Raw genomic sequence first — 27,074 nt, 5'->3', positions numbered from 1 at the left:
TTATAGGGTTGTTTCTGTGGAGCCGGCAGCCTAGTTCACTGCGGCTTCACCTGAGCAGAGGAATAAAAAAACAAACAGCGGTGATCCTCTAATTCATTTCAGCACAAAATAAATAAAAAAATAAATTAATTAATCCACCGTAAATGTAAAAGAAATCACCGGAACATCACCGGGAAACGGTTGGAGCTTCGCCGAGGAATCTGGAAGTCTGTAAACGGGCAGCAAGCTATGATGTTATTATATTAACCTGGCCTGTATTTATCAATCAGAAATTATTTAAATTAAAATGTAAAAAATTACAATTAATTTAGAAAAATAATTCAAACAACGTTAAACAAAAAAAGTCTCAAACATATATTAAATAAAAATATAAATTACCAGTTTCGCGTCTAAATTAAAATTAAAATGATCTAAATGCAGTAAGATGATTATTTCTAATATTTCAGATGCACCACAAAAATAAAATATATGTAAAAAAAATTCAAAAATATTTGCAGCATCCTTAATGTACAAAATAATGAGTGTTGTGAAAAAATAAATGAACAAAAAAATAAAACATGTTGCCAGAATTATAGTTATTTAATTTAAAAAATATTAAGGAATCAAAATAAATGGCAAGAAAAAAAATTAATAAAATAAAATAAATTATAAAAATTAAACATAAACATAGTAGTGGTAGTAGTAGATGATAGACAGTACAATATATAGTGTATATATATATATATATATAAAAAACAAAACACCAAGCAGTTTTTTTTGGCTCCCTCTCTTGTAAACAAAACAACACAACAGCCATCGGTGAGAACATCAGTGTAAGGTAATAAATAACACGATTAGACGCACACTACACTCTCCAGTTTCCAGCTCCGTGCTCCTGACAGAGGCGGCTATTGATCGGTAAATTTAAACGTGTGTGCTTTGACCGGAGACGTTCGTTTCTCTATAAATAGCTGATATGTAATATTCTCCCCCCGCTGAGTCCAGATCTGGAGCCTACAGGATGACTGATGGAGGAGGAGGAGGAGGAGGAGGAGGAGGAGGGTCTGGACACACACCTCCCTCTCAGCACCAGCTTCTTCCTCCTCCTCCTCCTCCTCCAGATTACATAAGCAGCGTACAGGGAAGTATGGCAGCCACAGCACAGACTCGGCAGACGACAGAAGCGCAGGATGTCGTCTCCGTTTACATATTTAAACTTGGACTATAATCAGAAATATATCAGCCGTGCCTCTTGTGATGCCTGTAGGTTGTGTTGTGCTGTTGCACTGATCACTGTTGGTGGCAGTAATAAGCTGACGAGTGTAGCGGTGCGCCAACGAAAGCAAAGGAGACGTGACAATCCGTCATCCGCCATCGTTCAGTGTCAAACGAGGCCGTCGTTACAGCAGCTGCTCTGTACTTCATGCTCGTAGTCTGTGGGTGAATAAATCTGAAGTTCTGCAGAGTTTGTGCTTCACATGAGGCTTCCACTTGCACATGAATGAAAAGTTAAGTAGTCACATGGCTCTTCTTGAGTTCCTTAAAATAGATTTAAACCTTGATCTTGAGATTCAGCGTCGATTCATGCAAGAGACGACTCTGAGGGCACCGCCAGGCCTGGAAGCTGGTTGGACTTTAAAAAGACAAAGACAAAGACGCAGGAAAGATGCGAAACTAGAAGGAAGGTATTGTGGAACCAGTGACTGTAAATGATCTGTAAAGAAACTGACACTGAACTGGTGAATCAGATCAGAGAATCTAAAGCGACTCTAAAACCTTTTCCCAAACTCTGGTGGATCTGAAACAAAGCAGCTCCTCGTCCTGTTGTTGTCTATGGGAAGTCATTTATTTTGTGCCTACCTGACGGCTCTTGGGTCAAGTATTTATATTCTCTTAGCTCTGTTTTTAGTCTCTACCTAGTCTTATCATAATTTGAGTTTGGGGCTTGTCTCAGCGGATACAGACACCTCGATAGTCGTACAACCAGTCAGAGCCATTTCGTTGTAAACAAACTCAACTCCACGGCGCATAAAACCCGGCCAAAACATCTGATTGTCCCTCCAGATCTTTGCCGGAGTGTAATCAGTTCCACACCATATTCCTCAAATTCAGACTAGTCTCTACCAACTCCAGTGTGAAACATCTCCAGCTTCTCTGTGTCTGTGTTCGAACTGCGTCAGTCAGCTTTCTGGTGCCAGGCATGACATGAGATAGAGCTGCAGCGAGAACAAACCAGGATATAAAGTTTCATGTCAAGGAGCTGATATGTCACGTCTTGTTTCATTTTATTTTAAAATAAGATGAAATAAACACGTGTTTCCAGTAGAGTTGCACGATACCCACGGTACCAAATCGTAACGGTTCCTACTATACTAGAAATTCTACACGACGGTACTACCTATATACTACTATAGTACCGGTGCCAGTGCCTCTATTCTCCTCCCGGCTTCTCACATCATGCTACTCCCTTGTAAACAAACCCATATGGCAACTACTGCAACCGAACTACACAGCTGCTGAATGATTGGCTGTTTGCCCGTTACTGGTGGCGTCCGGGGATATGATAGGCTGCGTCCGCCCGTCTGTTAGCTGATTGGCTGTTGGTGTGTTTCTGCCGGCACGAACGAACTCCATGAAGGCGGCTCCGCTTCGATAGAAATTCGCTTCAAAACAAACAACGAGCTAAAGTTCTGTCTCTCGCCCAGACGCGCTCACGGCTTAGCAGCCACAAACACGAGACAACAACACTCGCCACGGCAGAAGCACCGGGCCCGAGCGGCGAGTCTGCCGCGTCGGCGTCGTCAGTGGCACCACTAATGCTCAACATTATAAGTAATTAATAAGTATTTATAACTTAAAATAATAATAATAATAATAATAATAATAAAAAGGCAGCAGTATCGCGATAATACCCGGAACCGTGATACTTTGTCTGGTATAGTATCGTGGTTACTCATTTTGGTATCGTGACAACTCTAGTTTCCAGAAAGAGTAAAATTACAGAAGCTCAGAGAAAACTAAATATAAAGTTGTGTATGCCACAACTCACAGACCCCTGAAGGAGCCCTGGTCCACATGTTGGGAACCACTATCATAGGATGTGCTGTCCATCACTAAATCATTTTATTTTAATGACTTTCTAAGATGAAAGAAGAAGATACCGAACATTTGTTGGTTTTAGCATTTCAGCAGCGATGATCTGGGACTTCAGCTCTATCACTGATGTTTAAATGTCTCAAAAGATTAATCAGTTTATATAGATTAATGAATAATAAAAATAATGTGTGTTATCTTTTTCCTTTGATGGATATAAAACCATTTTGGGGATTTGATTTGCATTAACTTCACACTTTTAAACAATATATTTTTAACCTGAAAACCTTTAAAATCTGAGATAAACCCAAAAGTATGTGGGATTAGATTATAACATATAACACTCATAAAATATTTGACAGTTTCTAAGTTCTAAGTTGATTTATTAATCATGGTTTTATCTGATATAATATCTGTGTTGTTTAGAGGAAGATGATCAAAGTAACCCTGGTCTCTCTGAATATATCTCGTATGAATATCTTTACCGTTCTGTGTTTCTTTTAAGCGCGTGGGCGGACGCTCAAAGACAGGTTTCCATGTTCTGAAGAGGTAAAACAAAGTTTAGCCACGGAAAAGATGTTTAACACACGAAGCAGAACGCTGGAAAGAAAGAAAGCGTGGGCGGCCAGAGACGTTTACCTTTAACTCAGCGCGGAGATCGGTCATTCGGTTTCCACTCTTGTGTTTCTGTCGAGGCAGAACCTCAGCGAGACGACGACGACGACGCTGGGACCGTTTAATAATCGTCTGCAGACGTAACGGCCTCGTAGAGTGGTTTTAGAAAAGGTTGAGCTGATGATTGATGCTGAATAATAACCTGTAGTCTGGGACATTTCATACACACAGCTACACTTTTAATGATGTAACGACGCGTTTAGCTTAACGTCAGCAACAAAATGAGCACAAATCACATTAACGACGGCACAGATTTTGACCTTCCAGCTCAAATGTTGATTAAATAACATTTTCTTCACCTCGCACCCGGATCTTCTGGGTTTTGAAAGTTCAAAGACTAAAGGAATTAAGTGAAGCAGCAGCAGCAGCGAGACGCAGCAGGCCTACAAAACATCCTCCACCCTCACTAATCGTTTCTATCACACACCTTTGACCTTTTTACGCCGGATTATTTGTGCTCGGTGATGAAGTGGGAGCTCCAGCGTGTGGGGGGAACGCTGCTGCCCACTGGGTTTCATGTTACGTTTATTATTTTTGTGTTTACTGCCGTGAAATTACAGCTCGGCTGGACAAGTGAAACAAATAACGTCCTAATCAGATGTGAGGCCGAGCCTTCAGATGTTAGAATGAACTCATCTTTACATCTATAAAATAACAAAAGACGTCCTCCCTGATCCCAAACGATGGTCTTTATGTTTGTTTTTTGTTTTTTTGTCATACCGACAGTTAAAAAATTGCACGTTACATATCTAATTTCCCTCACCCACAAAATGTTTGCAGCAGAAAATTGCTCTGGAGCCTTTCTGTTGGGAAGTGATCATGCCCTTTGTTTTCAGCAAACTGTCTCTGGTTGGTTGTAGGACAGAGGTATTTGACAACAGCTCTGACACAGTTTCATATTTACTCATCATTCCTCACTGTGATCAGTTCTGCCTTTAAAATAAACCTCCACTGTAGTGTTTTCCTCGTGCTGTGCACATAAAACGCGACGTCTGCGCGTTGAAGCTGAATGAACTCCTCAGTAATGAGGCGCTGTTGACTGCACGCCGTCACCGTGTCCTCTCGTCTGATTTATTATGTCCACTGTCCCCGTGAGCTCCGGCCGGCGAAGCCTCGGCGTCGGCCACGTTTTCTCTCTCCTGGGTTTCACGTCCACCTACTAACAGTGTGTTCAGCTGTGGGTCTCTCTTTAATCATTAACCTGGACCTGGAAGAGAAGGTCGTCGTCGCCGCTTCACCCCGGTGTGACCGTCGCCACGGCAACGCCCCGTTAACATTTCATTCCTGGCGATCGGTCGGTCGGTCGGTCGGTCTGTCGGTCGGGGCGGTGCAGGGCAGCAGAGCTGTAACTGTGCTGTGAACGCATGAGGACGTGGACGGAGGCAGGTGTAAGAGAGTTATGTAATAGAAGAGGGTCAACCTGATATATATGTAGTGAAACATCACACTGGTGTGTATATATATATATATATACATATATTTAATACCATATCAGGTTTATATGTAGCAAGAAGCTTCTGGTGGGGAGTTTGGGTTTAAATAGGAACATCTGTGGGTGTTGCCCACTCCCCGGCTCAGCTCCAGTGTTTTGGAACTAAAACAGCTTCTTGGATAAATCCTGAAACAAGAAACGCTACCAGTCCAGTTGCCCTTGTGTCTGTTTATTTTTTATTTTTTTGGATATACCATGACCTGGGTAATTAAAGGAACCGTATATAAGAAATGTATTTCAATTAATCATAAAATGGCCCTGATAAGTCACTAGACATGAAGAAATCATGTTCATTTCAAATACTTATATCACTGACAACAGTGGTCCGACCAGGATATTGTCATTTAAAAGTGAAAGTTGCAGCCCTCCACTGATGTTGATGTTGTCATGTTGTGTTTTGGTCTGAGGCGCCACCCTCCACCTATCTACTAATCACGAAGTCAGTAGAGTTTCGTCTTCCGGGTTGCCAGCTCTGCTCTAGTTACCACAGCTGCAGCTACGAACGTGTCGGATAAAACATGTATAACGTTACTAAACCTAAAAGACCTCGTTATGAATCCGAAATACGTCGTGACAAAGTCCGGAATGGAATTGACCCTCGACTTTTGGATGCTATATTCTACCATGTTTGTTGGTATAGGCTAAAAGCCCCGTGCTTCCGTACATATAGACAGTGGATTTTCCATGGTCGCCCGTGCTAAATGCGTTCATAAAAAGCTTTATATCGCACCACTAGCAGGGTATGAAAACAATCTATGTTCCGACTGAAATGTGGTATTACAGTACATCTTTACGAAATATTTGGCTAATCGCCATTAGTACATTTTTGCGATACATAATTACTTCGTAAAACATTTCTCATGAAGCATAAACTTTATTAACAGAAAAAAAACTTACTGTGTAGGACTCGTCACTTGCCATTGGAAGCTCCTTGTAGCAGCCTACGTTCCTGCTGGATCCTGCAGCTTAGCTGGCAACCTGGAGTCAGGGGGGAGGGGGAGGGGATACACCGTTCTACAGTATTTTGAAAGTGATTGCAGTACCAGTTTTGGCCACAATCCTACATACGGTTCCTTTAAGAACCTTCACAGACAAGTCAGATCCATTGAAGACTCATCTCACAGCTTGCAAGAATCTGCTGCCAGATACCACAGCACACCTTTAGAGGTTTGGTGATGTCCATGTCTGGCAGACTGACTCTTCTCTGGACACCGTTTACTACAAAACATAATAGCAGGCTCAGTCTAGTTTCATATGAACAGAAATCACAGGATGTTAAAAGTTGAACACATAGTCTACACAGTGCAAAATAAAGACAACGCTCTAAATATCAAAGCGCCGCCGTTTTAGTCGACCACATGGATCAGTGCTGTAGCTTTGACCAGTCAGAGGAAGAGAAGAAGAGAGGAGAATGAAAAGAAAAGGATAAAGGAATGAGGGAGGAGGTGGTTGAGGTGATTGAGGTGGTTGTTTTGGCGGCGTAGGAAACAGGGGAGGGCATGACGAGGAGAGACTAGACCACTTTGAGAAGGAGAGGTGTTTGGGCACAGAAATGGATTTCCCCACTTTGCTGTGACAAAAGGATCAAATTCTGCTTTTGCATCCAAATCTGATCTTTTGTGTTTGTCTGAACTGTCCAGTGGCCTGTTGTTGTGATTGATCCTTTTTTTTTTAAATCAGAGCTGATGCCCAAAAAAATAGATTGTTGTCATCTTAAATAAATGGAAAGCAAATGCACGTTACACAAACATGTGTCTCTCCTACACACATACAATCCTACTGTAGATTGACATGAACATACAGACGGCCTGTTAAGAAACAGTTTTTTATATCAGCCAGGGGAAAACCCTTTACAGAGGACAAACTAAAAATAAAACTACAAAGACAGGGAAAGCTTTTAAAAGGCTCGGCGCTGCTACAACAACTGGTTATCTAGTGTCCAGAGATGTAAACACGACGGCAGAGATAAGAGTGTGTGGCGGAAAACAGAAAGTTAGAGGGAAACAAGAGGACTAGGAATAACTGAGTGAAGAGAACATGCTCAAAATATAAATGAATAACATTATCTTTCATAATGTATTTAATATCTCTAACTGGCCCACTCACCTACTGTCTATAGGTGTAAGCTAGCATTGCTTCCAAAGTTGCTGGCTAGCGTGTCAGTAGCTAAAGAGGCATCCTAAGAATATCATAAAAGATTTATCTTTAAAAATGTATTAAAGCCGAAACCAAAAACAAGGAGAAAAGTGTATCTGTAGCTAGTCTGGCTAACTAGCTAACTGTCTATACCTGTAAGTTAGCATTGCTTCCAAAACATATTCCTCTTTAAAAATGTAAAACATGCTATGCTTAGCCTGACGAGCCAGACCCACGTTAAATGTAGGGTCTGGGCCCTCTCCATAGACCGGGCTCAACCGGAGGGGTGGGATAAACGGTTGTCTTTCAAACTCCCTCTCCACGCAATAGGATAGCGCTACAACCAATCAGAGCAACGAAGACGGTGACGTAGTCAGAGCGACGGAAAAGAGAGTTCCTTTCTCAGAGAAAAGCTTAACTTCAAGTCTTTCAGAGCGGCGGCCAAAGCCGATTCGAAAGAAAGTTGTACGCTAGCAGCAGCCATCGCTCTGGTAGTTCTAGCAGGACGGGGAATTCACGCGTAATTCACGGAACTTATGGTCGCAGGTCAGTCGTCATCATGTTAAGCCCGCCCACCGACTCGTGATTGGCCCGGTCCATCATGGATTTTTCGACATCTCAAGTCAAAAGAGAGTAACTAGACTGCCCCTGGAAGCAAATGTAATTTGCTGCCGCTAGGGGCGCGTCTAGATTCTAGGCTTTGCTATGCTTTAAGAAAACAAAAAAAATATCTTCCCTAATTATTGTTTAATAAATTTATTAAAGTAATTTAATAAGGTCTGGCTAACTAGCAAGCTAGCTAGCTTAATGTCATGTAGTCGTACGCTAACATTATTTTGTAAGGTCTAGGTGCGAGATCAGTTTAAAGTGTGGATGAATGTGAATGTAGGATTCTGTTGTGTTTCAAAGATATAGAAAAAATTGCCTTTAGTTTGTATTTGATGTAATAGATGAAATCTAAAATTGTACAATACAATCCTCACTAGTTTATTTGGCCAATTAAATCATTGCCTTCCAAGGTGACCGCTCTCAGTTTAATCCCTGGCCCACTCTCTCAGGAGCAGCAGGTGTCTGATGCCAACAGACAGATGGCATTGTGGGAAATGTAGTGCCCTTTTTTTTTGTCTGCTAAAGCAGCTTGTAACGGCCCTGCCAGGAAGCATTAAAGGCCGCAGCCTGGACGCTGCTCTTTGCTCACAGGGTGAAGCTGATTGAAATTCTGTTTCCCCCCCACCCCACCCGCCCCGCGTCGCTGTCTTGGCGTCGGTCCACAGTGCTATACTGCAACAACCTATTTCACACTCTGCTGCTGATGAAACCAGAGAGCAAACACTCGGGGTGGCAGCAAGAGTCCAAAAGGCAGCGTGCGCCTTCATTTTCTATGTCCTCCTCCACTAACTGTCTGGAGAATGCTCTAGAAGTAGCATCATTGTAGGGGCCACTGTTATGGAACTGTTTGTCAAGTTAATTAGAAAGTATAGTTTATAATTTATTACAAACAGTCATCTCCATGTTTCATCTGCCCTCGCCAAGAAGAGGGTATTTATTTTCAGTTTCAAGCGTCGTGCACAAAACAAGGTTTCTTGCTAATGGGCTAAATTTTAGCTGAAACCACAGTTTGGACAAAGCACGAACATAAAACTGCTCTCTGCTCTCACCGTAGAAATTATTTTCTGCCCAAATGTTGTTTTCAAACCTGATAATTCCCTTTTAGTTGCAGGGCTCTCTGTATATTTCTTTTCTAGCCGTATATTTATGCTGTTTTCATGCTGTTTTGGAAGAATCTGTCCAAACGCTAACACCAACGCCCCAGAGCTGCTGTTAATGAAACTCTGACTCTTTGTGCAACACAGAAAACAGCGTCGCACGCCTCGGCTTTTAACAAGGTCTTAACAAGGCTAGGTCGGCTGGAAACTGCTCTGATTGCCGCCGCGTCTTTTTCCCTCAGAGACGTAAACAAACACGGCCGCTGGTGATTCTCCCATTAATTACCAGAACGGAAACATAATGAATATCCAGCAAAACATGACGCGCGCTTGTGACAAACGGGTTTCGCTCTGATACGTCCTCATTAGACACAGACTGCATCCTGGGTGAAAAGAAATTGGGTTGCCGTGGAAAAAAGTGAGCGAGCCGTAGGCAGCGAGTGTGTTACGGGTAATTCACGCCAACTTTTCGGTTTTATTTTGATTTATTTGGCAGCACTTTGGTAGCCGCAAAACGACAGCAGATTCTCCTGTGAATTGCAGCTAAATGTTGCTTTTCTAAGTTAGTATTAGTCATTCAAACTGGGTTATGTTAGAGAAAAATGTTTGTGCAAAGAGGGGACAACTGATCTCTCCTTACTGACTGTTGTTACTGCGTAAAGATTCAACTTTGACAACAAAAAACAGAAAAATGCCTTAAAGTTAGCAGGCTAAAGAACACAAGTTTTTACCTTAGCTAACTGCACTAGCTAGCAAACCCTTAGCCAACTTTAGCAGGAAGACATGAGGTTTTAAAATAAGAAATAGACATATTAAAATGTACAGTTTTAGCCAAATATTAAGTAAATATGAATTTTCTCGGTTTTCCCTTTGGAAAGAACCAGCTTTAACGTCAACATTTAACAATAATGTCTTGTATTTAGTATTAGGAGATGGATTTCAGCAGCTAGCTGTAATTAGCTAGCTAGCTATGGCTAAAGGCCGTTAAAACTGGTAGTCCTCAGTTAAATGAGCGTTTCTAGTTGAATATTTTACATGGTTAAAGTTAGGGATGCACGATAACTTTTTTTAAAAACCGATACCGATAACCGATAACTTTCCGCTTCCAAAGGCCGATACTGATACCGATAACATATGTACCAATGAGTACAAGTCCAGGTGTCTTCTTTCCGGCTAGCTTGCGCTGGCGTCCTCATACGCCTTCAAAACCCCATCGAATCGATGGCTATGTTTCAAATGACTTTTCATGTTCGAGGTATTAAAGCTGGTGCTGATTTTTCCACCTCGTGGCACTTTTTCTTTAAACATTTATTACAAACAGCCAGAGAAATGTCATCCTCGGAAACTAACCGCCGCCGCCGCCATGTTGTTTGTTTACAAACGTGTGCACGTTGTGCTGCATTCAAGCGATGACGGAAGTTCCCTGTTCCCGGTTTGAGAGTCGTTTTTCCGACCTTTTATGTTTCTGTGGTTTATGTGTAACATCCTGGGTAATGGCAGCTGCTATCAAAATCATGGCCGAGTTGACGAGTTGTTTTCCGACATGAGGGAGTATTTTAACGATTTTTTTCAGCACACTTGAACGCAGCATTCACTTCAGGCCGTTCAGGTCTCACGTGGGAGTTGGAGCGATTGATTAAAACAACCACTCACACCGCAGTACTGACAAAAACATATATATTATCGGGGCCATTCGTTATGATATCGGACTTATCGGAATGACGTCATAATTTCCAGATATCGGGCCGATAATTATCGAGCACCTCTAGTTAAAGTGGAGATACATTGTGTCAACCAAATCATGGCGTTAGCTTAATTATTAGGCTTGTTACATCTCGTTGAATCTGCCCTTGACAGCCACCTTTCAGTTTCGAAACTTGTCAGTCCTCCTTTAGTGTGAAATTGTTGACTCAATGTTTCACCAGTTACAATTTTGACCTTTTAACTAATTATATCTTGAAATGCTTGGAGTTTAATTAACTCACAGCTTCAGTCGACATAATCGTCTGAATCATTTCTCGTCAGCCGTAGACCATCACTGTGGAAGGTTAACTTGTTTTGGATCCAGTGCCACAATTTAAATTCACCAGCTGCAGTGTCCTGTGGTTCTGTGTTAATTTTGTTTATGTGCTTTATAAAATAAATAATACTAATATTATTAATAAAAAAGAATCCATCTGTTGTCCAGACAAAGACAATGGAGCAAAGCTGGGGTTTACAACAGTAAAGTCCAGGACAGCAGTCTGTATTCTAACTGCTGGCACTGAGTTGCTTCTTCAGTTGCTCAGAAACAGTTTCACTTTAGAGCCTTCCATGCCCTGAGACAGTTTATGTGGTTAGCTCCCAGGTGTGAGTGTGTGCAGCTGTGCGGCTGACGTTAAACTCAGACCAAGCTCTCTCTCTTTTCTTTTCTTTTTTTTTTGTGTAAATGCACAGCAACAATGTGGGAAGGGGAGGTAGAGAGGTAATCGCTGCCACGCTTTGATCCCTGGAAGGCCCCCGAGAGCCACCCGGTGATGAGCAAGCGTCGCCATGGTTACAGCATCCCATTCATTCGCTAGTTTTAACGTGGTGCTCCAGCACGAAGCTTGTTCATCCTGGGTGGTGCTTTCCTCACTTGTGTCTTGTGTTCACTACGAATACGAGTCGTGGTGGTGCTGCTAGTTTATCTATCTGTGCACCAGCTTTAATAGTAGTCGATGTATTAGATGCAGTTGCTAAGACGACGATCAGTGGGTAGTAGTGGATGTCCCCAGGCTTTGGTTGCCGAGGTAACGCTCTTGCAAACTTCCCAGAGTTTCAGAGTTTCTGTTAGGCTGGAAGATATATGTGGTAGTGTAGTAGTAGTAGCATGGGTACTAGAGGTAGTAGTAGTAGTAGCATGGATACTAGAGCTAGTAGTAGTAGTAGCATGGGTACTAGAGCTAGTAGTAGTAGTAGCATGGGTACTAGAGCTAGTAGTAGTAGTAGCATGGATACTAGAGCTAGTAGTAGTAGTAGCATGGGTACTAGAGCTAGTAGTAGTAGTAGCATGGGTACTAGAGGTAGTAGTAGTAGCATGGGTACTAGAGCTAGTAGTAGTAGTAGCATGGGTACTAGAGCTAGTAGTAGTAGTAGCATGGGTACTAGAGCTAGTAGTAGTAGTAGCATGGGTACTAGAGCTAGTAGTAGTAGTAGCATGGGTACTAGAGCTAGTAGTAGTAGTAGCATGGGTACTAGAGCTAGCAGTAGTAGTAGCATGGGTACTAGAGCTAGTAGTAGTAGTAGCATGGGTACTAGAGCTAGTAGTAGTAGTAGCATGGGTACTAGAGCTAGCAGTAGTAGTAGCATGGGTACTTGAGCTAGTAGTCGTAGTAGCATGGGTACTAGAGGTAGTAGTAGTAGTAGCATGGGTACTTGAGCTAGTAGTAGTAGTAGCATGGGTACTAGAGCTAGTAGTAGTAGCATGGGTACTAGAGCTAGTAGTAGTAGTAGCATGGGTACTAGAGCTAGTAGTAGTAGTAGTAGCATGGGTACTAGAGCTAGTAGTAGTAGTAGCATGGGTACTAGAGCTAGTAGTAGTAGTAGCATGGGTACTAGAGCTAGCAGTAGTAGTAGCATGGGTACTAGAGCTAGTAGTAGTAGTAGCATGGGTACTTGAGCTAGTAGTAGTAGTAGCATGGGTACTTGAGCTAGTAGTCGTAGTAGCATGGGTACTAGAGCTAGTAGTAGTAGTAGCATTGGTACTTGAGCTAGTAGTCGTAGTAGCATGGGTACTTGAGCTAGTAGTAGTAGTAGCATGGGTACTAGAGGTAGTAGTAGTAGCATGGGTACTAGAGCTAGTAGTAGTAGTAGCATGGGTACTAGAGCTAGTAGTAGTAGTAGTAGCATGGGTACTAGAGCTAGTAGTAGTAGTAGCATGGGTACTAGAGCTAGTAGTAGTAGTAGCATGGGTACTAGAGCTAGTAGTAGTAGTAGCATGGGTACTAGAGCTAGTAGTAGTAGTAGCATGGGTACTTGAGCTAGTAGTCGTAGTAGCATGGGTACTAGAGCTAGTAGTAGTAGTAGCATGGGTACTTGAGCTAGTAGTAGTAGTAGCATGGGTACTAGAGCTAGTAGTCGTAGTAGCATGGGTACTAGAGCTAGTAGTAGTAGTAGCATGGGTACTTGAGCTAGTAGTCGTAGTAGCATGGGTACTAGAGCTAGTAGTAGTAGTAGCATGGGTACTTGAGCTAGTATTAGTAGTAGCATGGGTACTAGAGCTAGTAGTAGTAGTAGCATGGGTACTAGAGCTAGTAGTAGTAGTAGCATGGGTACTAGAGCTAGTAGTAGTAGTAGCATGGGTACTAGAGGTAGTAGTAGTAGTAGCATGGGTACTAGAGGTAGTAGTAGTAGCATGGGTACTAGAGGTAGTATTAGTAGTAGCATGGGTACTAGAGGTAGTAGTAGTAGTAGCATGGGTACTAGAGGTAGTATTAGTAGTAGCATGGGTACTAGAGGTAGTATTAGTAGTAGCATGGGTACTAGAGGTAGTATTAGTAGTAGCATGGGTACTTGAGCTAGTAGTAGTAGTAGCATGGGTACTAGAGGTAGTAGTAGTAGTAGCATGGGTACTTGAGCTAGTAGTAGTAGTAGCATGGGTACTAGAGCTAGTAGTAGTAGTAGCATGGGTACTTGAGCTAGTAGTAGTAGTAGCATGGGTACTAGAGCTAGTAGTAGTAGTAGCATGGGTACTAGAGCTAGTAGTAGTAGTAGCATGGGTACTAGAGGTAGTAGTAGTAGCATGGGTACTAGAGCTAGTAGTAGTAGTAGCATGGGTACTAGAGCTAGTAGTAGTAGTAGCATGGGTACTAGAGCTAGTAGTAGTAGTAGCATGGGTACTAGAGGTAGTAGTAGTAGCATGGGTACTAGAGCTAGTAGTAGTAGTAGCATGGGTACTAGAGCTAGTAGTAGTAGTATGACAGATAACCAGTGTTTACACTCAGCGACCTTCATCTGTACAAACAATCAGACGTTTTCAGCAGCTGCTACTAGAGAGCGCTCTCTCCTCAGCAGAGCTTTTGTTCGTACGTTTTGTGAATGCGTCGTTCTCACCTGAGTCCATGTCACATTTTGCAGACAGTGAATTATACTGGAAATCTCGTTATTGTTTGTGCACGTGGCAGGAAGGGACACTGTGTTGCGCAGCTAATCCCTGGCAATTTTTAAACCTGTCCGTCGTCTGTGAGAGAGAGAGAGAGAGAGACAGGGTGAGGGTGGACGGGCGGGTGGGCAGATCGTCATCTAGCGTAACAGGATACTGTGCTCTGCCAGAGCTCCTGTAAGTGGAATAGAATAAAATATGGCCGCCTCTTCTCCTCCTCTCCCGGAGGAGCACTGAAGCAGCTGGTTTAATGCATCATCCTGTTTTCCCTCACCCCAGAGTTAACTCACGATAACTGCTAGCGCTCGCTCCCCCACCGCTGACGAATGTAGCAGGAAAGACAAACCACAAGAGCTGACGTCTTACTAAGAAATCCAGTCTCTCTATTTTAGTTTTTGGATAGAAACTTATCTTAAAATGTTCCTTCGATGCCAGATTTAAGGGGCTGGTTGATTTCTTGTGGGATCTGCAGTTTAGTTTTGATAGCAGTGAAAAGTAACAGTAGATTCCTTCCTGTTTTCCTGAGATAACAAGCTGAAGGAGCCCATTGTTGTGAGATTATAGAAGAGAAGCTGTTAGCATGGCAGCATCACCTGCTAATGAGTTTGTTGTTTTTGTGTTCCTCTGCTCTCAGGTTGCCTGTTTGAGAGCGAGCTGTGTTCACCGTACGAGATCTGTGTCAACGGTAAGTTGTCCAACACACACAGAAACAGAAAACACAACTGTTTTAAAAGCTCTACCCTAAACGCCACCAGATACTTTATAAAAACCTCTATATACCTTTACCTCATGATGACTGTGTTAACCTTTAGACGTCTTGATCTCTTCATAGCCAGCCTTCTGTTTTCTTCAAGGCTCAGTCATCATGGTGACTGAGCCTTGAGCCAGTTCACTGCAGACCTCTCTTATCAACATCTCTGCAGGCTTTCAGTCAAACAGAGAGATAACAGAATACTACTCTTGTGTTGTGTGACGTCATTAAGCGTGTGAACCGTCTGTTAGGGGGTGCAGGGTGGCTGCACGCTGCACGCCGCATTTCAGGCTAAATTCATTAGCTCGCTCGCTTCCCGTCCAGGCTGCGTCCTTTTGAAATGTGACGTTGTTCTGACAAAGGAGCAGGAGGGAGGTAAAGAGACAAAGCGTGTGTCTAGTGTAGCAAGGAAGGAATTTTATTTTTAGCTGTGATCAGACGGGCTCTCTGTCTGTGTTGTGACTGCCTCAGGAGACCTCGATTCACTTCGGTGAAAAGACAGCGTGTGAATTTAGACTTAGACTTTATTCATCCACAAGGGAAACTGCTTGGTCATAGTAGCTCAGTTATACATAAAAAACACTCAAAAGTAAAAAAAATAAAAATAAAATAAGAATAAAATAAAATGTCTGTTGTCCCTCTATTGTCTGGCGTAGAGGATGAGATGGATTGTCCATGATGGAGAACAGTTTTTCCAGTGTCCTCCTGTCCTTCCAACTCACTGCCAATAACATGACCAGCCTTTCAGATCAATTTGTCGATCCTACTTATGTCCTTCCTGCTGGTGCTGCTCCCCCAACAAACCACGGCAAAGTAGAGGACGCTGGCAACAAACAGACTGGTAGAAACTCTCCAGCAACTTGCTGCATACATTAAAAGACCTAGAGTCTACTCAGGAAGTAGAGTCTACTCAGGTGTTTGTACACAGCATCCAGTCTGTTGTTCACGTGGACTCCCAGGTACTTGTAGTGGTCCACTACATCCACCTCCAGGCCCTCCTGACGTCAGTGACCAGCTCCTTGGTCTTGTCCACATTCAGGAGTAGGTGGTTTGCCTGGGACCACTTCACAAAGTCTCAGATCAGAGTACAGCCAAGCACTGCAGAGTCATCAGAGAACTTCTGCAGGTTCCAGGACCCAGAGCTGGACTGGAAATCAGAGGTGTAAAGGGTGAACAGAAATGGAGACAGGACAGTCCCATATGGTGCCCCTACGTTTGTGTCTTTCTTTCTTTCCCAAAAAACAGAATGGAGTTAACAGCTAAAAGTTAAACACATTTCAAATAATGGTTGCAATGACCATCAAATACTCCCCTAGACTAGAAAATTATATTTGTTTATTTTTTTAAGACTGATTCTCATTAAATGATTTCATGTTATGCCAATGGTTTCCAAGGTGGGAAGGCAAGAAACCTTGAAGAAGTCATAAGATAAACTTAAAGCAGTCGTTCTTAATCATTTTGTCCTGTGACTGCGATGCAATGTCTTCTGATGGCAGGGGAAGTCAATGGGGGCCCACTGTACGTCTATATGTGGTTTAAAATGGGAAAATCACAGCAAGTGGCAGCGTATGGTTCTAAAAACTGAAGCAGGTGCAGATCCTTCAGTCAAGTCAGTCCCCATAGACCTCCATGTTAGAATGTCTTTGACAGCAGAAATAAACATGTTTACAGCTTATTTCTTCATTCATGACAACTGGAGAATATTTATAGAACTCAACAGATAAGATTTTTATGGGTCCATATTTAGTTGTGTCATATTTTGAGTAGATTATTTTTTTTTAAAGCTAGTTTCTCCATTCATGACAGGAAATGAGGAATTTCTTCTTAGAATATAAAGTAGGTTTCTCCCAGACACTTAAGATGAAGACATATTTTGCACATTTTATTGGTGCACACAATGTTTCTTTGCCTTTGGGCAGTAAATACAGTTTCCAACGTTGCCTCTGTTCCTTGGTAGATTATGAGAAACCTCTCAGCTCTCAGTCAGAGCCTTATTCAGTAGTTGCCCTGTTTCCTCTGCCCTTGAGTGGTTGTTGATTTCCCAACAGCACTGGTCCAACTTGTTCTTGAACCTTCAAGTGTTCCTGTTCTTTACTGGGCTTTTAGACGGGCACATGAGGCAGGAGACTTGAAACGACGCAGCGGCAGTGTTTCGCTGAGTCATGTGAGGCGAAACACTGGATCTCTCGGGGGGGGGGGGGGGGGAATAAAGCTACGGCGGCTGCACCTCCAGCCATTGTTCTCGTCCACCGTGCGTCCGACCTGCTTCAATAGCTGCTGTCAAGCTGCCCCTCGCGGACAATGCCGGCCCGTTGTGTCGGTGATTGGCAGCTCACGCTCTATCAGGCCACACCAGCGACTCTGATTGCCTGAGCAGGGCCGTATTCTCCTGGCAGGAATAAAACGGGGAGTAAGCTCGGTATTGTCTCGCCGAGGACATTCTCTCTGTCTTGCTCTCTTTCTACAGTTCAACAACAAAGGGAGAGTGTGGCAACTGAAATAATATCTCAATACCCTGAGGAAACAGGTTTCACCGTATGCACGAAGAGTTTAAAGATATTAAAGTCTTTCCAACAATGAATTAGGGACACTAGTATTATACCAACCTCAATCATAGACTGGTCCCAGATTGAGACGGGTGGTGTAAACCTTTGATTATTCAATCAGTAGTTAATCAGTTTCTTTCTCAGCGTGTTTGTTCCACGTGGGGTGAAAACATCAGCTGAGGAGTTTCCACTGTCACGTCTGACTCAGGCTCATTGTTTACTTATATTAGTGGTTTGGCGCTGACGTTACGTTCAAAGACGAGGGCGTTGTTTCTTTTTTTAAAGAGCGGCAATCATGTCGTATTTTATGTGCGGTGCCGGTGCGTCATCAGATAATTTGGTGGATTGTCAGTGACAAATTTCTTTATTGCTTGAGCCTATCTCTAAATATAAGGAGCAGCTTGTTTGCTTTATGATAATTTAATTAAGTGGATTGCAGGCTATCGCTGCGTTACATCATGTTGGTATTAGAGCTGGATATCGCTCCTGATTTGTTGAGTCAGTTCGACTGACGCTGGAAATGTCGTGCATTTAAAATAAAGTTATGAATTCATTTTTTTAGTGTTAATATAGTAAGCAAAACGTTTTTTATGTATTTTTTTTGTGGGACACAGAACAGTTTAAAAAGTAATTAGGAAAACATTAAAACATTAAAACACATAAAAGAGATGGCTGCCTGAAAGCACAACTAAAACGATCATTTATTGTTGCCGGTGCGTGACCTTTGAGTCTCTCTTATTTGATAAGTGTTGAGCCGTGCAGTGGAGCTGTGGAGTTGTTCCTGGATGTGATGAATCTTATTTGCTCAGCGGTGCGGCGTGGAGGAAGCGCCGAGGTTATCTAATATTTTCAGACGGAAGACGATGACCGGCGATGTGCAGAAAGCGCAATCAATCTCATGCTGTGCTTTTTTTTGTTTTCATCTACAGACTGGTCCTTTCTTTGGTTATTTGCTCTTCAGTTAGATGATAGCAAAACAAAAAGGTGCTCTGGTCACAGCCTTGATGGTTCTTAGTGTAGAAGATACAGTAAATGAGACAAGGAAGGAATATTTTCTTTTTAAAATAATAAAAATATCATCACAACATTTATTTAACAGTTGCAGCAGTGACCTCCACCATGCTTTATGTGTTATCTTTAACATCTATTTTAGTAGATGACAAAAGACAAATACTGCCAACATTTTTCATGTACTGAAGCAGTGGTTCCCAACCTGTGGGTCAGGACACCTTCAAGGGTTCATAAGATTCATTGACAGGGGTCACAAGATGAAGAATAATCTTACGTTTGGGACTGGATGTACCGTGAGTGACCACTAGGGAAGAAGGATCACAAGAAGACAAACCTCAATCTTAAAAACATAAACTATACTTAAAAGTGGATAAGTGCTCAGTGGAATTCCTAAAGAGCGATTTGGAAGCTCCAGTCGTCGCCATCTTCTCAGTGCCTAACTCACGGCTAATTAAAAAATGTTCAAAGAGGTGGAGCGCGGGTTGAGACAGCTGGCAACTTGTTAGATCACCCACCTGTCACACAAAGCAGCCGCACCTAAACTATGTACAACCTTAACCTGATTGTAGGAGCCATGTTTCATTTATCATCACTGTATCACCAAACCGCTAGGCGGCAGTATTTCCTTATGTTTCTGACCTGAACCGGATGTTGGTGGTCAGGCGGGTTATTTGAGGTTGCTCAGTGTTGAGCCAGGTGTTACTGATAATAAGGAGCAAACAGTTTTTTGACGGGTACGGCCCTTAAAGGTCTTTAAAGGTACTTCGAGGTGTTGGATCATTTTTCTTTGTTATTTTATATACAAGTGGCTTCGTTAAAGAATTAAATGATTATTATCATTTTAAACCCAAAAAGGATTTTGTTGGTTTATTGGCTGTTGGAGGACCAGTCAAAACTAAAGCAATCAGCAACCAGTAGTGACCACAGGATGAGTCACTACACTGATATAATGTAAACTATAAGAATCTTTCCCACATAGACAGTGGTTATTAATGGAGACATTAGCTATAGAGACCTACACTGCCTTTGTACCAGGCAGTAAACATGATTATTTCTGTTGTATAGTTGGACACTTTAACACGGAGGTCTACGAGGATTGATTCACTTTTGGAGCAACTGCAGTTTTAATCTTTCTAAAGTCCTTTTAGATCATCATCATCATCATCACCACTTTATGAACACCCCTAAGAAACATAAGTGCAATCCTGGCTTGTTGCTGTCTGCTCTTTAGTTCTAGGTGTTGTGTTCTGTCCGCTAATAAAACTTCGGACAAATTAGGAATAGCATTTACCTGTACTGGAAAAATTGCAGTTAATGTCTTCTATGTAATTTTACCACTTTGTAAATTGATGCTTTGGGCCAGATTATGTCCTTTAAGGCCCCATTTTTGCCCGTGGGCCATATGTTTGACAACCACTGGTTTAGATGGTCCACAGTTTCTTTTAGTGGCAGGGAATAAGTTTGAGATAAACTAAATACAGATTAAAAAAGAAAAGTAAAGCAAATAAACCTGTAATATTCGCTTAAGTCACTCAGTCATTTACATTAATATTATTTGTTATCAGTGCCCAAAATATGAGTACGACAATGTAAACAAACTAAAAAAAACTACGTATAAGTCGTAATAAAACGTATTTCTGAGCGAATAGTCTAGAGCGGACATGTTTTCCTATGATTCCTACGTTGGAGTCACTGTTGCCCTCCAGGTGTTGATTGGGTCCCTTCGTATTACTGTCAGAGCTGTAATGGAGCTCATCTAGAGGAAGCTTGCTCAGCGTGGAAACACTAATTTCCAGCAGAGAATATGGCCTCCAGTCACGCTGTAATTGGCAATAGTTAACGAAGCCAGAGGAGAGCCGGTTCCCAGACTGCCTTCTGTGCGCTGTAGATAGTATGAATTCACATGGAAAGTCAAACTGAGCTACATTAACAAAGTACATGATGATATGTCGTACGTTTACATCAGTTTAGTTTGTGATATTACATAGTCTTCCAAATTTTTGGATTTGCTCAAATGTGAAAAATAAAGACGGACACATAGGGTGAGGAAAACTATGACTATTAAACCATTATACAGACTTTTATTGTGAAAGAAAAATACATTTGACTCATTTGTCAGTATTGTTTAAATATTTTAGATTCTTTATACTTCACTGCACAAACCAAGATGGAGGAAGGCAACACGACAGACACAAGAGAAGTCATCGTGACAAAGCAGAGTGCTCTTATTTAACCCCCCCCCCCACCCACCCTGCTTCTCCTTGATTAGCTGCTAGGAAGCAACGAAAGCGCTCGGTGAAAATTGCCATGGCAACAGGCGTGAGAGGTTCTGCGGGTCCATTACCCATCTGCACCCTGTTGCATGTTGCCTCCTGAATATGCACAGTGACATCTCACAACAGCCCGTGGCAAAGGCTGAGGGCTGTCTCCGTAAAAGTCTAGATTTATTGATTTATAAGGCGTAAAAGCACTTCAGCAGCTTCGGGGAGAATTTTCTACATGAGATAATCTCATGTGAGGATTCACCAGATTAAATGCGAATGTAAACAGGCAGCTGTGGTCGCAATGCAGAGTGAAGGGTGTTTGTTTAATGATTTCACCCAGCCCCCATCGTCGCCGTCGTATCGGCTGTGTGCCTGTCTGATTAGACTAATTGGCTGGTGTGGGTGTGGGTGGTGGTGGTGGTGGTGGTGTTATTGATCAAAAGTGTGTGGTTTGACAGTCCTTTGAGTGAACTTCCTGTAACTACACTCATATCGCTTTAGAATGGAGCTGTTATCAAACCACATTTGTTTTGAGGATTCAAGAAAGAAGAAGTTAGAATTCATAACAGGAACATCGAAATGGTTGCAGCAGAAGATTATGTGATTGGGAAATCCAATTACAGACTTCCCCATTCTTACAGAAGTCTTCCTTCCATCAAACATAATCTACTGTATGTGTGTGAAGCTGGCAGAGCTTATGTAAAACAAGCTTTACTGTGCTGACAAATGGGGTACAGCGGTTGTGGTGGTTGTTTGTCACCAGTGGTAGGAGTAGGGACGTCCCAGCCAAGATACGGATCATTTAATATTGAGAATCGGCCAATCCGTGTCCTGATTCGATCTTAAATGTCCTAAAGTTCTTCCTCTGTAGCTTCCTAAAGTCGATTTTGAAGCTCCAGCCGTCGCCATCTTCTCAGTGCCTAACTCACGGCTAATTCAAAAATGTTAAAAGAGGTGGAGCGCGGGTTGAGACAGCTGGCAACCTGTAAGATCACCCACCTGTCACTCAAGGCAGCCACACCTACTATATGTACAACTTAAATGTCCTAAAGTTCTTCCTCTGTAGCTTCCTAAAGTCTTTCCTTGTCTTCCTTGTCTTCTCCCAGAGTTAGTCTCCTGTAGCTTCCTAAAGTCTGTCCTTGTCTTCCTTGTCTTCTCCCAGAGTTGGTCTCCTGTAGCTTCCTAAAGTCTGTCCTTGTCTTCCTTGTCTTCTCCCAGAGTTGGTCTCCTGTAGCTTCCTAAAGTCTGTCCTTGTCTTCCTTGTCTTCTCCCAGAGTTGGTCTCCTGTAGCTTCCTAAAGTCTTTCCTTGTCTTCCTTGTCTTCTCCCAGAGTTGGTCTCCTGTAGCTTCCTAAAGTCTGTCCTTGTCTTCCTTGTCTTCTCCCAGAGTTGGTCTCCTGTAGCTTCCTAAAGTCTGTCCTTGTCTTCCTTGTCTTCTCCCAGAGTTGGTCTCCTGTAGCTTCCTAAAGTCTGTCCTTGTCTTCCTTGTCTTCTCCTAGAGTTGGTCTCCTGTGTCTTCCTAAAGTCTGTCCTTGTCTTCCTTGTCTTCTCCTAGAGTTGGTCTCCTGTAGCGTCCTAAAGTCTGTCCTTGTCTTCCTTGTCTTCTCCTAGAGTTGGTCTCCTGTGTCTTCCTAAAGTCTGTCCTTGTCTTCCTTGTCTTCTCCTAGAGTGGACTGGATTCAGTCCAATAAATCTTTCTGTCAAAGTTAATGTAGTGTGGAGAGGGTAGCTGGTACCTTGTGTTCTCTTCTCCAGAAATGTTCTGGTCATCCAACGCTGCCATAAACTCCCTAACCCTCTCTGGAAGATGTTTCTCCTTGACGTATGACGTATTGAATGATGATCTCCTACTATCGCCTCACCAAAAAGTTCTGTCTGACTTACTTAATTTTCCAGAGTAAAGTTCTTCCACGCAGCACTCACTCGTGTTTAGTCACGTGCTTCTGGTTCCTCTTCTTCTTCTTCTCAGATATCTGTCAGCTTTGACGCTAGCCGACGGAAGAAAAAATACTTTTGTGATAATAAGCTAAATAAGAAAGAAAGGACAGAAACATGGAGCTAGCAAAACAACCAGTGGTTCGAACAAGTGTTTGTAAAGGCGAACCAAGCTGGATTCTACGATTCACTTTTTGACGCTCCACATGAGACTCACGAGAGCCAGCTGGTGACATGTATGATGGAAACCTTTTACTTTCCAGCCAGTCGAAGCAGTTCAGGCCTTGCCAAGTGATGCTTGATCTCATTGATCTTGTGTAGTGCAGTCTGGGAGGGATGGACTTGTTCAGGTCCCCAGAGGCATTATATCCATTAAGACTTCTTAATCCAGTTCATTAGGCGGGACTGAGGTTGGCGCTCTTGGCCGGCGAGTCCCAATAGTGCAGTCCAGAAAAGAACAGCAGCACTTCATGAATCTGAATTTCTCTTAGATGAAGTATTTTTGGGACTGCAAAGCTACGTAGTGAAAGGCCGATATAATTTACTACATTGCAGGAACGTTCACTTTCTTATTTTCATCCATTGGAGGCTGAATTCAAGCTGAGGCCGCCATATCAACATCTGGTCAGCGTTGCCGCTCCATCTCCTCCATCTTAGCAGAGCCTGTACTTCTGAGAATGGCCCCGTGAATCGTCCTTCTGCTCTAATCTGCACCATAAATCACAAGAAGACATGCCTGCCTCTGAATTATGACCGTCTGGTAGTGAACTGGGATAAATTGCAAAGGACTTAGACATGCACGAGTATAATTATGAGGGATAGTTCAAGATGTTCCTTCTGGGAAACGAAGAGAAATGGTGTTGTGTGAGATCTTAGCTGCTCGTGCTGCAGCAGTTTACTTTGGACTTGGTCTTGTCCTCTCTTGCGATTACAATTTGGGCTTCTCAAGGAAATATCGATTATTATCCCTGCATCCCTGAATCCAGAGATAAGTTTGGTTTGGAAATAAATCACAAACAGTAAACAGGAATAGACTGATGTGAAAAACTTGGTGGTATCACAAGTTCTACTATCAGAGAAAGTCCACATATCAGCAAAGATTACAGTGTTTTTTGCAAGAAAGGTCAAGTATTTGTCCAATCTGACTGGTCCACCATGTTTTGTTTTGTGTTGTAAGATTGTTTACTGAAACATGTACAACAATTGGGGTAAGGCGAGGTAGTACAAGGACGTGGTGGATGGGTGGATTAGGTCTTAAATCAAAGGTAGGACCTTCACCCCAGAGACCGTTGTCCATGTCCCATGTTGAACCGGTTCTTTTTCACGTATTTTACTTATTTCCTTTGTCCATTGTCGTTTTTGTTTTCAGTTGATGTTGGGTTAGGTTTTGACACCAGAACTGCTTGGTTAGGTTTAGAAATAGATCATTTTTGGGACCCGATACAGACCCAATGGTTTACAATCTACTAAAACTATATACCTTAAGTAGTGGAAGTACTCAAGCGCTCAAGAGTGTTAAACCCAAGTAGTCTTGTTGACAAATGGCCTCATTCAGTTCTCGAAAAAAGAAGGTCACTTTGTCACCCAGGGTCAGAATAAGTTAGTTAAATATTGGCCATGATACTGCTGCTCTTAGTTCATTTATGAGTGATGATTCACACGATGAGAGGCTTGTTATCAGCAGCTTTCTCGATTGGTGTCCAGGTGCAAGTGTCAAGAGGAAAAAAAACAAAAAAAAGCACTTCTTTTACCCTTTTATTCTCTTGCTCTTCTTCTGGAGCTCCAGTGCCACTCGACATGTCGTGGGCGAGGCTGCGTCATCCGACAAAAAAATTTTTCAGTATTTTCCACATAATTTATTCAGGCATCAAGCCCAAAATGTAGTCCCTCCGTCTCTGTCTTCGCCGTACGCTCGCAGCACATCAGACTCCTCAGTTCACTTTCTGAACAACAGAGAAAGCACTCAGTGAGACGTTTGAGAGTAATTACAGTAGTGCAGACCAGCCGCTGGTCATCCTTAGCTGCCTCTTAAATGGAGCTTGCAGTTTGATTGAAACAAGCACAGTGACGCAGAGAGTATTTATAGAAAAGAGGCCTGAATTGCCATTATTCAAGTGTCATTATTCAATATGGAGTATATATTATGCAAGCTCACGCATTCATACACGAAGATAAGTGATGGTGACCCATTTAATGTCACATCTAAGATTTTAATGCTGTGGTCACACTAAGGACTACAAGTCATTTTCAGCAGAAGCCGTTGAAGTGACATCTTGGCGTGACAAGATAGGCGTGCTAAATATCAAAAAGTGTGTAAACGCAAGTAGAGTCTGAAGTGTTCTAAAACAGAACAACTCCATAGTGACTCAAAAGCAAGACAAACTTTATTTATCAGCATTTAAGTCTCAAAAAAACACCTGAAAACACCTGAATTAAGTCAGTAATTGCCGCACAGCTGTAAAGTCACATGGAATAAGCTTGGGCTCAGTGGAGAAAAGACTCACCAAGTCAAAATCCAAAATTAGAGCTGTGTAAAAGCCTTGTAACTCTGGGCCAGCTGAATTTCTCAATTCTGGAGACTCCTAGGATGACCAGGAAGAGGTGGAGATTGGGTTTAGGAGGGTAAACGTCCTGAAAACCAAAGTGTGATGGATTAACATTAAACAGGACAACGCAAATGGAAAAAACACCAATACCTTAGACACTCTTAGATGAGTGATTATCAGAGACGCAACATGTTGTTAGTTTCTGAGATTTGGCCTCATCTGCTAGAAGGATATTTATGACTTAGACACAAAGCGAGAAAAAAACAAAAAAATCCATCAATCAAAGTTTCATTTTGTCCGGGCCGCTGCTGTCGATCAATACGTGCTGCCGCGGCTACTAGAACAACATAAAGAGGTATTGATCGACCTGTCGAAGAACGCAGAAGGATGTGATGTGATTTCTATTTTTAGGCGGGTGTGACAAGTTTTGAAAGTTGCACTCAAATATGTTGCAGATTTCATTATTCATTCCATCATTTGTGGAACCAGATGCGAAAAAAGATGGCGTTCACCTCCATGCGTCATGTGACCTAAAATTATACTTTTGCAGAGTGAGTTCCGTTTAAGCATCTCATCGTGTGCCGCCCGAAAATATTCTGCTTTATTTCCGTCGCTTTGACTCATCGTTCTAGGCGCTTTCTCAACCCACGGCTTCATTTTTCAGAGACAGCCTCCGCCCCCCCTCTGGCCTTTCCTACAGTCACATTAGCACTACCCACTGTGTGGCATTTTAGAAGGAAGAGTGACTGAGTGAAAAGTCACACTGCCAAGTATGCGCGTCTATGTTTAGTGGTGAAGGGATAAAAGAGTCCAAAGAAAGGAGTCTGAATGTGACTCAGTCTGAAGTTGGTAAGTCCAGTTATCGCCCAGAACAATGCACCTTAAACATTAAAACCAGAACCAGGGACGTGAGTAACACTGATGATCTCATTTAGATTTAATGCCATTCTGGGAAACATGGATCTGACTATTCATGTGGACCTTACTTTGATATGTAACACCACCTGAACATTGGTGCAGACCAAGCACACCCACATTTTCAGCAGTTTTAGCTACAGTAGCTCTCCAATGAGGTCGCCCTTGATCCTTGACTGGTCCATCATTTGTCCTTCCTTGGACCACTTTTGATAGCTACTGACCACTGCAGACCAGGAACACCCCTGTGAACCAATTGTCTCGTCGTTACAACATGGTCCTTTGTCAAAGCCGCTCACATCCTTCCACTTGATCATTTGTCCTGCTTCTAACATCTAACATCTACCTGTCTGCCTTTTCCCTCCATTGATTGTGTGCTACAGTGTGCTTACCTGTGCCTCATTAGCTTCAGTGTCTATATAGTCATAGCCTGGTCGTTACCATCCTACGTTTCCACCCAAAATTTGATTTCGGTCTGGCACGGAGTCTGGCTAAATTGCACTTCTGCGGTTCGCATGTAACAGCGCCAATCAGCGAACAGTTGAGTGATGACGCGGAACTCGCCTGCCGAGTTGCTTGTAGTCCAGCGAAGCTTGTAGTTAAACAGCATAGCAACAATGGCGACGGAGGAAGAGACGCTTGAAGCCATCCGTGAAGTTGTCTCAACTCTCGAGAGCATCACGGAATTAAAACCAGAACAAGAGGCTTGTCTTGTCAATTTAATAAATGGCAAGGACGTCGTAGCTCTCCTTCCAACTGGCTTTGGGAAAAGTTTGATTTATTTAACTGGAAGCGGAAGTGGTAAGCGTAAGAGCCTGAACTCCGGCGCACAATGTACGTCATTACCAAACGATGCTGATTGGTTAAGGGAACTCCAATGATTTTAAACCTCAAAATAAGCATC

The 27,074-nt window shown here is 42.6% G+C and overlaps 1 protein-coding gene across 1 annotated transcript in view; it reads left to right on the top strand.

Moving 5' to 3' along the window:
* The window catches only part of LOC311488899 (receptor-type tyrosine-protein phosphatase N2-like), a gene marked incomplete at its 5' end in the record, with an annotated part of 207,251 nt that overhangs the window by 161 nt on the left and 180,016 nt on the right, over positions 1-27,074 (top strand). Inside the window, one exon of the mRNA XM_084545761.1 lies at positions 14,838-14,888. Coding sequence (XP_084401887.1) covers positions 14,838-14,888 — 51 coding nt within the window. The remainder of the gene's footprint in view (positions 1-14,837; positions 14,889-27,074) is intronic.

Source organism: Chelon labrosus (assembly GCF_963514085.1).
Source record: "Chelon labrosus genome assembly, chromosome: 6".
NCBI lineage: Eukaryota > Metazoa > Chordata > Actinopteri > Mugiliformes > Mugilidae > Chelon > Chelon labrosus.
Note: the sequence above shows the minus strand (reverse complement) of the source record. Positions and strands in the feature narration are given on the sequence as shown.